This window comes from Rattus norvegicus, chromosome 1, assembly GCF_036323735.1.
Source record: "Rattus norvegicus strain BN/NHsdMcwi chromosome 1, GRCr8, whole genome shotgun sequence".
Classification (NCBI taxonomy): Eukaryota; Metazoa; Chordata; class Mammalia; order Rodentia; family Muridae; genus Rattus; species Rattus norvegicus.
In genome coordinates, this window is record NC_086019.1 from 139,951,222 (window position 1) to 139,965,409 (window position 14,188).

At 37.3% G+C, this 14,188-nt stretch overlaps 1 protein-coding gene across 4 annotated transcripts in view; it reads left to right on the plus strand.

Annotated features, from left to right (window-relative positions):
- Window positions 1–14,188, plus strand: part of Agbl1 (AGBL carboxypeptidase 1) — a 906,807-nt gene that overhangs the window by 497,555 nt on the left and 395,064 nt on the right. For 3 of the 4 annotated variants that reach the window (XM_063280964.1, XM_008759580.4, XM_039101031.2), the window contains one exon: window positions 3,461–3,592. The exons of the other annotated variant lie outside the window; for it this stretch is intronic. In XM_063280964.1, the coding sequence (XP_063137034.1) occupies window positions 3,461–3,592 (132 nt within the window). The remainder of the gene's footprint in view (window positions 1–3,460; window positions 3,593–14,188) is intronic. 4 annotated transcript variants of the gene reach the window in all.

The following is a 14,188-nucleotide window of genomic DNA, read 5'->3' on the forward strand; positions in this document are numbered from 1 at the left end:
TGCAATTTGCAGGAGCACATGTTTCTTATAATTAACAGTCATTTACTTTTAGGGATGTCATTTGAGCAGCAAGCAGAACAATGTCTCCATTTCTTTCATTCCGAATCCTCAGAGGCCACTGGAATCCTAGGGCTTAGCAGTGTTCATTCCCACAGGTGAAAAGGTCTATAATTTGTCATTTACCTCAGCTTTCAGAGTCTGTAAGGATCAGGAAGGAAAAAAAATTGCAGCTTTTATCTCTATCTGAATCCAGCATTTAAGGAGCTCCTGTCACCAAGCAGCCTTCTGGCTTTATTGAGAAATCTGTTGCTAAGACACAGATTTAATTTGTTTGCACACTTTTCATAAGAATGGTGCATGTTTATTCACACAGAAAAACCAAGATGTAAGAGAGAAAGGTTGGTGGAAAGTTCACGATACTTCACGATCAGATCTTAAACAGTTATCTCGTTGGCCCCTTCAGAAAACAGGTTTTTCAGACTATGATCTTGGGACCAGGACCATCAGCCTCGCATGGGAGCTTGTCAAAAAGACAAATTCCTTGGCCTCACTCAGACTTACTTGAATCTCAGAACTGCTGGAACAGGGCTTCAATGTCTGCCTTGCCAAGTCCTCCATGTTTCTCTGATGTGTGTCAATATCTGAGAGCCATTGTCATGTAACATAGGCCAGAGCATCATCTCTATCTCATCCATCAATTGGGACGTAAAAACCAAGATGTAACCTCAGTCAGGGCATATGATTTGAAAGAGGATGCTCTTTTTTTTTTAAAGTACCTCACAACACCTCCAATTGCCTCCTAATTGATAAACTCAGATGAAATATGAACATAATGTTAGAAAATAAGTGCACACCATGTCCAAGAAGCAAAGAGTTTATAAGCCAAACGAATCACAAGGGTTTGCTAACAAATCCTAGGAAACCCAGGAAATACATGCAGGAATACAGTCTTAGGGAGCATTCCTAATAAGGACAGACAGATTTGAGCTGACACCACTGATAAAAAGACCATAATCCAGAGCTATTTCGTTAGCTTGAGAAACTGGTTATGAATTCACAAGCTTAGCCCAGTGGTTCTCAGCCTTCCCACATCTAAATGAATGTAGACCCTCCACATTTCCTCTGCCTAGGGTTTGTATCCTGGACACATTTTACAGTTTTACTTTTCTTTTCGGAAACAGGGTCTTATATCATAGCCAAGTCTGACCTCAAACTCTTTCTGTGGCTGAGAAATAGCCCCAAACTGATGATTCTCTTGGCTCTACCTACAAAATGATAACACTACAGGTGTGTGGCACCACACCTGGCCACACTTTGACTCTTAATTTATGACAGTGCAGTTAAACTTGACTGTTTATCCAATCTGACATTGTCTTTTAGTAAGCATTTAATGATTCACATTGTGTATATGTTGGAATGGAAATTTACCATTGTGCTCAGTATTTTATATTTGTTCATGTATTTGTACAGATTTCAATCCTGTTGGATATGGCAAGGACTTTTGAGGGAACAATATATATCCTTGGTTTTTATTTATACACCTTGAAATAATTCAAGGTTTACCCCATTCTTCATAACTGCCATCTTAATAAATCAAAGTCTACCTTCAGTTAATATGTTACCTCATGTGCACTCTACCAACCCTATAAAAGTATACTGGCAATTTCTCATATTTTATGATATTGTGCTAGCACATTTACTTTCACATATGTTCCAGCTATTGTCCAGATTATTACTCGGTGCATTAGAATGTCATTTACATGTTATAAGAATTAAAATAAGAAAAAAATTCTTTCCCATTGCATGATCTTTTTTTCTAGTACTTTTTCAGTAAATTGACTGATAAAGATTGCAACTTGGGAGACCACAATGATTTTTGGCTCTAAGTACTTCTGTTTCAGGAAAGGGATAGGTACTTGGACTCTTGGAGGCCATATTTTTATATTCTCTAATGACCTTTTCCTGTGCAGTCAGCAAGGCTAACAGGAAAATAAATACCTCTTACAGAAGAGTGAAGAAGCATAGGGAGAAATAACTAGACCACAATACCAGATGCTAACAAATTCAAAACATTGGAACTCTCCTGGTAGAGAGCTGTATTGGGGTCTAATCAGCCACTTGGCTGGATCTGCAGGGTATAGTCTCTCCAGGAGCACTTCCAGGTTGTGATGGAAAAGTACCTACTGTGTGTGTCCTATTTATTTGCTTCTATCTGAGTGCTTTATGGGAATCTTATATCTGCATTCAACCAAGAGAGAAGAATTTGCTTTTTTTTCTCCTTGTTTGTTGGGTGGGGGGAGAGAAGTTTCATACAGAACCTAAAAGTATAATGAGTTCTAAACTGGGAGACTGCTACTCCTTTAGGGTAGCATTCTTAATGTATCTTCTGTAAGGAAAGAGCTTTGTATATGTTGCTTGTCATGTGGTGGTAAGCATGTTCATTTTGACTCAAATAACAGATTATTGTAACACTTAACTCTTTTTAGATAACACAGGACCTCTCCAGGCTTGGTGGCTTAAACAAAAACTATGTTTTAAATTTAATGATTTTGACTAAGACTCATGTATGTCAACTGGATGATTCTTCTGGTCTGATGAAGGTGGCCAGTAAAGAAACCTATTCAGCCCCTTGGCAGAAATAGAACACAGGAATTGTGAAAGTCCTTGCATGTAAGGATGAGGAGAATTTGCTGTCATCTTTTTGGATTCCATAATTTGTTCTTATTATTAAAATATTTTTCTGGATTTTCTGTCAATGACAGATTTCTTGTGACTTGCCAAGAAAACATGTAAAAGGAATGTACTTCCCCTCCATACCAATAAGGCTGCTGACCATGTGACTTTCTTTAATCAATATGAGCAGATAGATATTTGCTTTGTTTTTGGAAAAGCTCCAACAGGTACAACAAGAGTCTACTCTTAGTATCACTTTTCCATTTGATACAAACCAGCATGTACCAAAGAAGGGCTTCTACATCTTAAATGCTAGAGTGAGGTTATATAGTATAGATCATAGTTCCTCTCTAGCATGAATTAAATAGTTTTCAAAACTATTGAGTTTTAGAGGTCATTATTTTTCATCTCAGAACTTGGAGAAGAATCATGATTCTTATATATTTGATATAGTCAGTTAAAATGGCTCTTTTCTGTTTATTATTCAATTTTCAAATATTCATATGTACTTTTATAACTGCTATTGTTTCTATTTTCTTTCTTGGTTATGATTCTGTCCTCTGAGTCATAAGGGAATTTTTTTTCAGAAGAACTAATCATGCTCTTCACATTCTGTTCCCTCCTAAGAGTCTGGCAATCTACCTTCTTCTCTGAGTGCTTTTCCAAAGTTCCAGAGTCATCACATGGCAAAGCAAGCAGCATCTTTCTGACAACTTTGACATTTCAAACATGTAAGGGGCCAGTGAACTAACCTGGATTTATTTTCTCTTTTTGTTGATTGTTGTAGGTCTTCTGTGACTTCCATGGTCACTCCCAAAAGAAGAATGTATTCCTTTATGGTTGCAGCATGAAAGAAACTTTGTGGCAAGCAGGCTGCACTGTGGGTGGATCTGCCCTCTTGGAGGATGTCAGCTACAGGGTAAATCACTCTATGGTGTAGTATGTTATATTAGGACCAGGACTTTACAGCAAGTACATATTACCACTCATCTTTGTTTCTAGACAGATGCTTTACCACTGATCTGCATCTTCAGTTTCCAGTCATCTTTTTTTTTCCCTTAAAATAACCATCTTATTATATCCATATGATTATAACGTAAGCAGAATAGATATTTCTGTATCCTTCCTACAGTTGTGTTGAATAATGTCACACTATCTGGTAGCTTTATTTCTTGTCTTCTTTATGGCTCAGGAAATTGGTGACAAGAAGCCTTATTTTAATGTCTGGTTTATAATTATTAACTGTGTGAATTATCAGTCTGCCACCTATAAAATAAAGGCAGTATAAATACTGTTTCTTTTACAAAGATTATGGGAGGAACATGATGATCCTGAATACAAAAGAACCTTAAGCAGATATGAAGGGGAGAGTGCACTGAAATGCTCATCAACCCCCATCTCTCTCCATGAAAACTCTTTGAAAAGGAGAATAGTTATCTTATTCATTGAACTTAATTTTTTAATAGGTGGCCTCTGGGGATATGGACTGCTCTACATTCAACTACAACAGAAAAGAAGTTAAGGAGGAAAAGGGGTGACCATTCCATGTTAGGATAATATAACTGCTTATGAGACATAAAAAGATGAAATTTGGAAAGCTGTCCAAATGCACAATTAAGACTAGCTGTTATCTCAAACTTGAAGAAAAACAATACAATTGTGATGATGCCGAGTTCTGCTAAATCTTTTTTTCTAAGTAGTACAATTTACTATACACAATGTAGATTCATCTCTAAGGCTAATGATAAAATTAAAAGAGAAATAAAAGCCCAACAAACTAAGTAGGAGTAGTGGGCTTACTCTTAGTACTAGGAGGCTAAAGTTGAAGGACGCTGAATTGTAGACCATCTTATGCTGTACGGCAAGACCAACTCTCAAACAAACAAACAAACCAAAGACAAACAAACACATTAAAACAAACAAACAAAATATTTACAGTGATAAGCCACCAGAAGCCTAACTGGTGTTATTCACCTGAGGAGCTCATGTGAAACTTTAAGGAATGACCTTATGCATAATGCAGATGCATATATAATATATCATTCAACCTTACATAGAGTTGCTTTGGCTTTTACTGTGTCTTTTCTTAGAGAAGGTAACAATATTCGTGGATGATTCTCTTCATGGAAAAGTTAGAAGAAACAGGACCTAAGAGCTCACTGTACAAAGAGAATATGAGTCTGAGCAGAGGCTGGGCATCACAGTTGTCTTAGTTCCTTCTCCTCACTAAGTTAAGATACCCCAACCAAAGCAAAGCTGGGGACACAGGTTTTATATTATAGCTCATACTTTGAGGGACAATATGTCATGGCAAGGAAGTCAAGAGAACAGAAGTTAAAATTCTGGCCACTTCACGTCCACAGTCAGAAGGCAGAGAAAGAAAGATACATACATATACTTGGCTCAGTTTATTTTTTATATAGGCCAGGATCTTAGTCCAAGGAATGGTGCAGCTCACGGTGAGTCAGTCTGCCCTCCTCAACCAATCTAATCAAGAAAATCCCCTGCAAAAATGGAGGAACACTCAAAAGCCCACATTCCAGCTCATTCTGAAGCTCATCAAGCTGACAATTGAGATTAACCATTTAAACCACCAATGGTGCAGTGGACTCTTCTGTATTTCATTTTATTGCACGATGATATTATTTGTTATATTAGTTTATTTATGCACCGAACGTTTCAAACTCACTGCTGTGTCAAGGAGGGCAAAAGGAACGACAAGAGATAGATAGACAGACAACAGTTTCTGCCTCTGAGAACAAGTTGAGGAGGATTTGCTAGCAATGTTATTAAAATCTTAGCGCATCTGCACAATGACAGTCATCTATGGTATATCTTATTTCAGGTGGTCAGTTGCCCGAATCTCAATTTTTTTCCCTTGTAAAATGATAAAATCAGAGTTTGTAAGGAATGTATAAACTTGGGTTTGTTGCTACTCTGGAGTTCTTCAAGGGTCATTCATGCCTATTAAGCAATGGGTGTAAGAGGAAGGTGAGGAATGTTGAGCTGCTTCTCGAACCTTCCCCAATTATAGCCTCGCTTTACAGTTCCTGCTCAACATTTGTCTCCTTCCACCACTGGTGTTTTAAATAGAAGGCACCATAATCTGTAGCCAATGAATCTGATTGTGATGTTTAGCCTAAATATTTTTTTTTTGCCTGTGAAATGGATCATTTCAGAATCAAGAGGGGTTGTTCAGTTTGTCACAAAGAGGTGGAGACCTTGGAGAGACCCTTTATGCAAGACATGTTTATAGTCCTCTCAGTTGCCAAGAGTCATGGCCTTGAGAGTATATTTACATATCAAACAGAGGAATTCTGTCCTTTAATATCAGTGCCAAAATGAAACACATTTCACACACACACTCAAAATATTTATTCAATTTTATTAATCAATCGTAATAGGACTTCTAGTTAGAATACTATAAACAGGTCAGTGAATACATTTTGTGAAACACAATTATGAAAAGGGACAAAGTTAACAAAAGGTAAAATTTTAAGCCTCTGCAAACTGACCAGATACAGATGAAAAAATATTCAGTTTCAAAACTGCTAGAGTTTTGCACAGGAACACCTCAAATCAATATTACTGAATGGGATTTCCCTAAACATTTTTAAATTTACTCATCAAAATATACAACTTAGATCAAGGAATAGTAACCAACATGGTTAGTCACAATAGGGCTGAGGTAGGAGTATAGCAAGTTTAAGACTCCATGAGATAAATAGTAAGACCCTGTGTCAAAGCAAAGGAAAACAAATGAGCAGCCTTAAAAATGTCACCAAGTAAGGAGGGAGACATTTCTTGCTACTAAATGAAACCTCTAACTCGAGAATGGGTTATATCTAATTGAGTTTTTGGACAAAGGGTTCTCATGAAAGCCCCCAAACAACCCAGAGTAATGCCAAGACTACTACAAATTGACAGTAAGTCTTTATTGATGAAGATGATATCTAAACAATTCATTGAACATGAAGAAGTTGACATGAGGCCTACCTAGAACCGTCATTCCTACACACTATTATTTATGGTACTAGATGGTCCTCTGCACTTTACCAAAGATATATTAAACACCAAGACATCTAAAAATGCACCAATCTCCATGGTAACATACCAACAGACATGCTACAGTAATAGTGACATAGGAGTTGTGAGAGTAATAATTCACTATCTGTTTGGAATTAAGGTAACTCCATGAAATAGAAGCCATGGCTGATACTGAGAACCTGGAGTTAGATATGCCTTGGACCTAAGGGAAAGTAAATAATACTCTTCTGTTAAAGGAACATAATAATAAAATGACTCCTAAGGACATCCTGTTATATTCATAGATATAACATAGATGATGATGTCTTGTTCAGACACCATCAGAAAGCTTCCTTTTGTATTATATGGAAACAAATACAGAGTCCTACGATTGGACAGTGTGAAGAGAGTTAGAGACTCTGAAACACTAAGTCCTAAATGAGATGTCTCCAACAAATTATCCACTCAGGGATCAGCAAACTCTATGGAAAAGGAAATGAAAAGATGATGAGAGCCCGTGGGGATGGAAAACACCATGGAAACAAGGGCTTCTAGGCAAAACAGGACTGATGCTATATTAACTTATAAAGACTGTAGCATCCCAGAAAAAGCCTGAAGAAATCTAAGCCACATGGGAGTGCCAGTACTGAGAGGGGAACTGGATACAAGCTCCCATCCCTAACCCAAAGCTATCTCAATTGATAATTACAGAATAAAAATTACTTTTCTCCACTAGAATCCCACGGGGTATATAAACTACATTGAAGGGCAGGCACCATGTCAAGCCCCGGATGGCCAATACAAAATGAAATGAATGATATTTTGGGAGGAGTTTTGTTTTATAATGCTTTGTGATTTTTTTAACTCTACAGCTCTTTTGCTTCTGTAGTATGGTTTCTAATTTTGTTTTTGTTTGTTTCTGTATATGAGAATGTGTATGACTATGTGCCTCTTTGTAGTTTTTGAATGCTTTTTCTTTCTGTTTTTGGTTGGTTGGTCAGTTGGTGTGGTTTTTGTTTGTTTTGGTTTTATCTTTTTTCCTGTTCTTGTTTTATTCTATTTTATTATTTTAGATGCTTCTTTGCTTCCTTTTCTAATAAGAATGAGAAAGGATATGGATTTGGTTGGGTAAACAGTTGGGGAGAATGTAGAAGGAGTTGGGGCAGGGAAAACCATAATCAGAATATAGTGTATGAAAAATAAAACTGTTTTAAAAATGTAAAAGGTTAAGATAAGAACACACACATATTTTTTATCTTACACACACATGCACATACTCAGAGATACATAGAAACAGAGAAGTGAGATGGGCAAAATATGTCACAAGATCTAGGTATAAGAAGAATAGAAGGACTCATATATTACCTCTGTATAATCTGGGGTTATGATAAAATATGTATATGTACATAGGAAACCTCAGAGCTCACTGACTAAGGAAATTCCCAAAGATTTGCAAATTGGCCACAACTTGCTCTCCAAATTCACTTATAAACCAATCACAAAAAAAGAGAAACTGCATGGGCTCAAGACATTGGAGAGCAACTTTTATCCACATTATTAGCTAGTCCCTATGTTGAGCAGATGTAGACAAGTAACACATTTAAATACATATTTTAAAATGTCATACTGTGGCAATATCACAATAAAAATATAAAGAGATTCTACAGATTAGTCTAGGGAAGTAGTAAAATTCTAAAAAGATATGTAGAAACTATAGAATATAGGAAAGCTACACACAGTAAAATTTATAATATTCAGTTTTCTTAGAAAAGCTATAAATATGAAAACAAAGAATATGAACCTTATTCCTATGAACCTTAATTAGGAGACATTGCAAAAAATAGACATTGACTCTTAGAACACCACATTTAAAGTATATTCAAAAAATTAAAGTGATATTCAAAAAATACTGTTAAAAGTGATGACGGTGACTTTGCATATAGTCAATTTGGAAGAAAATTGGAAACAAAAAGAGAATTGAGAAAAAGAAAAGGGGGGATTCCTCTCCTCCTGTTTAACTGCTTAGTCCAGCTTTGATGTGTGGGCTTTAGCCTTGTCTTATTGTATCTTGTTTTGTCCTGTTTGTCTGTAGTCTCTTGGGGGCTAGATCTTTTCTGAAGAGGAATCAAAGGGGAGACGCATATGGTATTGACGAGATGTGTGTGAGGAGAGTTAGGAGAGCTTGAGGGAGGGAAACTGGTTGGAAGGTATTGTATAAAAAATATTTTTTCAATAAAAATTACTGTAACAAAAACGAAAAATATTTTGGTAGCCAAAATATTGTTTTGATGAGAAGTTAATCTATCGTTCTCAGAAGAATGTCAGAGAACATAATTAGGATGCATCATAAAGAGATGTTAAAATCCAATGCTAAAGCTTGGCTGGTTCACTACTCTTCTCTCAGGAAGTGAAATGTTAAATAAAAAGAAAGCAGAAAGTCAGTATGATTGAGACTACATTGTGTGACCGCACATACATAATATCTGCCCCTCAAAAAATGCACACTAATTCTGAATGCACACCAAAAACTGCCCATGATAGGAACATGATGGCTGAAAAAAGTCTTAGGACATTATTTTAATAACAAGCCAGTAAACAAAGAGGCAAACAAAAACTTGAAAGCATAAAAAAATATTTTCATGCATCAGCGAGTTACATTACAAATGAAGTTTGCAAGGGACTCAATGTCCCTGAATGTTTGGATGTTAACTTCTTTAAAATTAATTTCTAAAGAGGAAATATGAAGAGAAATTAGAAAATATCTTGACCTGACTAACAGTCAAAACACTATATATCACAATTTTTGGCATATAGCTATATCATTAAGAGAGATGACTATATTACTTTGGATAGATTTGTTAGCAAGGTAGATTTTAAATTAGTTATCTAATCTTGCACACTTGGAATTAAATAGAAAGAAGAGCAAATATTGGGGTGCAATGATGGCCTCAATGTTAAGAGCACATACTGCTATTGTAGAGGACCCAATTCAATTCCTAGAACCCATGCCATGCAGCACACATCTTCCTGTAACTTTAAAGAAAAAGAAAGAAAATATAAACTACCAGTAAGGAATGAAAGAGTGAGCTTCTATGCAGAACCTAAAACTTATAAGTGCATTTTGTTGTTGCTGTTAATAACTGAAAGTCAAATGGATAAATTATTCACAGGATATAAACTATGATATTTGACTCAAAGCGACAGAAAATCTAAATGTATTTCAAGAAAATAAATTGAATTACAAATCAAAACACATCCCAAAAATTAATACCTACACCAAAATAACTTTGTTGGTGAATTTGAGCTGACTCTCAAGATGTAGAGAACATTCAGTATGAAAAGGAAATCACTCAGAAAATAGAAGAGGAATACATGCTAACCCTTTTTTTTTTATTAACTTGAGTATTTCTTATATACATTTCAAGTGTTATTCCCTTTCCCGGTTTCCGGGCAAACATCCCCCTCCCCCCTCCCCTTCCTTATGGGTGTTCCCCTCCCAACCCTCCCCCCATTGCCGCCCTCCCCCCATAGTCTAGTTCACTGGGGGTTCAGTCTTAGCAGGACCCAGGGCTTCCCCTTCCACTGGTGCTCTTACTAGGATATTCATTGCTACCTATGGGGTCAGAGTCCAGGGTCAGTCCATGTATAGTCTTTAGGTAGTGGCTTAGTCCCTGGAAGCTCTGGTTGCTTGAGATTGTTGTACTTTTGGGGTCTCGAGCCCCTTCAAGCTCTTCCAGTTCTTTCTCTGATTCCTTCAACGGGGGACCTATTCTCAGTTCAGTGGTTTGCTGCTGGCATTCGCCTCTGTATTTGCTGTATTCTGGCTGTGTCTCTCAGGAGCGATCTACATCCGGCTCCTGTCGGTCTGCACTTCTTTGCTTCATCCATCTTGTCTAATTGGGTGGCTGTATATGTATGGGCCACATGTGGGGCAGGCTCTGAATGGGTGTTCCTTCAGTCTCTGTTTTAATCTTTGCCTCTCCCTTCCCTGCCAAGGGTATTCTTTTTCCTCATTTAAAGAAGGAGTGAAGCATTCACATTTTGATCATACATCTTGAGTTTCGTTTGTTCTAGGGATCTAGGGTAATTCAAGCATTTGGGCTAATAGCCACTTATCAATGAGTGCATACCATGTATGTCTTTCTGTGATTGGGTTAGCTCACTCAGGATGATATTTTCCAGTTCCAACCATTTGCCTACGAATTTCATAAACTCGTTGTTTTTGATAGCTGAGTAATATTCCATTGTGTAGATGTACCACATTTTCTGTATCCATTCCTCTGTTGAAGGGCATCTGGGTTCTTTCCAGTTTCTGGCTATTATAAATAAGGCTGCGATGAACATAGTGGAGCACTTGTCTCTTTTGTATGTTGAGGAATCATTTGGGTATATGCCCAAGAGAGGTATAGCTGGTTCCTCAGGCAGTTCAATGTCCAATTTTCTGAGGAACCTCCAGACTGATTTCCAGAATGGTTTTACCAGTCTGCAATCCCACCAACAATGGAGGAGTGTTCCTCTTTCTCCACATCCTCGCCAGCATCTGCTGTCACCTGAGTTTTTGATCTTAGCCATTCTCACTGGTGTGAGGTGAAATCTCAGGGTTGTTTTGATTTGCATTTCCCTTATGACTAAAGATGTTGAACATTTCTTTAGGTGTTTCTCAGCCATTCGGCATTCCTCAGCTGTGAATTCTTTGTTTAGCTCTGAACCCCATTTTTAATAGGGTTATTTGTTTCCCTGCGGTCTAACTTCTTGAGTTCTTTGTATATTTTGGATGAAAGGCCTCTATCTGTTGTAGGATTGGTAAAGATCTTTTCCCAATCTGTTGGTTGCCGTTTTGTCCTAACCACAGTGTCCTTTGCCTTACAGAAGCTTTGCAGTTTTATGAGATCCCATTTGTCGATTCTTGATCTTAGAGCATAAGCCATTGGTGTTTTGTTCAGGAAATTTTTTCCAGTGCCCATGTGTTCCAGATGCTTCCCTAGTTTTTCTTCTATTAGTTTGAGTGTGTCTGGTTTGATGTGGAGGTCCTTGATCCACTTGGACTTAAGCTTTGTACAGGGTGATAAGGATGGATCGATCTGCATTCTTCTACATGTTGCCTTCCAGTTGAACCAACACCATTTGCTGAAAATGCTATCTTTTTTTCCATTGGATGGTTTTGGCTCCTTTGTCAAAAATCAAGTGACCATAGGTGTGTGGGTTCATTTCTGGGTCTTCAATTCTATTCCATTGGTCTATCTGTCTGTCTCTGTACCAATACCATGCAGTTTTTATCACTATTGCTCTGTAGTACTGCTTGAGTTCAGGGATAGTGATTCCCCCTGAAGTCCTTTTATTGTTGAGGATAGCTTTAGCTATCCTGGGTTTTGTGTTATTCCAGATGAATTTGCAAATTGTTCTGTCTAACTCTTTGAAGAATTGGATTGGTATTTTGATGGGGATTGAATTGAATCTGTAGATTGCTTTTGGTAAAATGGCCATTTTTACTATATTAATCCTGCCAATCCATGAGCATGGGAGATCTTTCCATCTTCTGAGGTCTTCTTCAATTTCTTTCCTCAGTGTCTTGAAGTTCTTATTGTACAGATCTTTTACTTGCTTGGTTAAAGTCACACCGAGGTACTTTATATTATTTGGGTCTATTATGAAGGGTGTCGTTTCCCTAATTTCTTTCTCGGCTTGTTTCTCTTTTGTATAGAGGAAGGCAACTGATTTATTTGAGTTAATTTTATACCCAGCCACTTTGCTGAAGTTGTTTATCAGCTTTAGTAGGTCTCTGGTGGAACTTTTGGGATCACTTAAATATACTATCATGTCATCTGCAAATAGTGATATTTTGACCTCTTCTTTTCCGATCTGTATCCCCTTGATCTCCTTTTGTTGTCTGATTGCTCTGGCTAGAACATCAAGAACTATATTGAATAAGTAGGGAGAGAGTGGACAGCCTTGTCTAGTCCCGGATTTTAGTGGGAGTGCTTCAAGTTTCTCTCCAGTTAGTTTAATGTTAGCAACTGGTTTGCTGTATATGGCTTTTACTATGTTTAGGTATGGGCCTTGAATTCCTATTCTTTCCAGGACTTTTATCATGAAGGGGTGTTGAATTTTGTCAAATGCTTTCTCAGCATCTAATGAAATGATCATATGGTTCTGTTCTTTCAGTTTGTTTATATAATGGATCACGTTGATGGTTTTCCGTATATTAAACCATCCCTGCATGCCTGGGATGAAGCCTACTTGATCATGGTGGATGATTGTTTTGATGTGCTCTTGAATTCGGTTTGCCAGAATTTTACTGAGTATTTTTGCGTCGATATTCATAAGGGAAATTGGTCTGAAGTTCTCTTTCTTTGTTGTGTCTTTGTGTGGTTTAGGTATAAGAGTAATTGTGGCTTCGTAGAAGGTATTCGGTAGTGCTCCATCTGTTTCAATTTTGTGGAATAGTTTGGATAATATTGGTATGAGGTCTTCTATGAAGGTTTGATAGAATTCTGCACTAAGCCCGTCTGGACCTGGGCTCTTTTTGGTTGGGAGACCTTTAATGACTGCTTCTATTTCCTTAGGAGTTATGGGGTTGTTTAACTGGTTTATCTGTTCCTGATTTAACTTCGATACTTGGTATCTGTCTAGGAAATTGTCCATTTCCTGAAGATTTTCAAGTTTTGTTGAATATAGGTTTTTATAGTAAGATCTGATGATTTTTTGAATTTCCTCTGAATCTGTAGTTATGTCTCCCTTTTCATTTCTGATTTTGTTAATTTGGACGCCCTCTCTGTGTCCTCTCGTTAGTCTGACTAAGGGTTTATCTATCTTGTTGATTTTCTCAAAGAACCAACTTTTGGTTCTGTTGATTCTTTCTATGGTCCTTTTTGTTTCTACTTGGTTGATTTCAGCTCTGAGTTTGATTATTCCTGCCTTCTACTCCTCCTGGGTGAATTTGCTTCTTTTTGTTCTAGAGCTTTTAGGTGTGCTGTCAAGCTGCTGACATATGCTCTTTCCTGTTTCTTTCTGCAGGCACTCAGCGCTATGAGTTTTCCTCTTAGCACAGCTTTCATTGTGTCCCATAAGTTTGGGTATGTTGTACCTTCATTTTCATTAAATTCTAAAAAGTTTTTAATTTCTTTCTTTATTTCTTCCTTGACCAGGTTATCATTGAGTAGAGCATTGTTCAATTTCCACGTATATGTGGGCATTCTTCCCCTATTGTTATTGAAGACCAGTTTTAGGCCATGGTGGTCCGATAGCACGCATGGGATTATTTCTATCTTTCTGTACCTGTTGAGGCCCGTTTTTTGACCAATTATATGGTCAATTTTGGAGAAAGTACCATGAGGAGCTGAGAAGAAGGTATATCCTTTTGCTTTAGGATAGAATGTTCTATAAATATCCGTTAAGTCCATTTGGCTCATGACTTCTCTTAGTCTGTCGACATCACTGTTTAATTTCTGTTTCCATGATCTGTCCATTGATGAGAGTGGGGTGTTGAAAT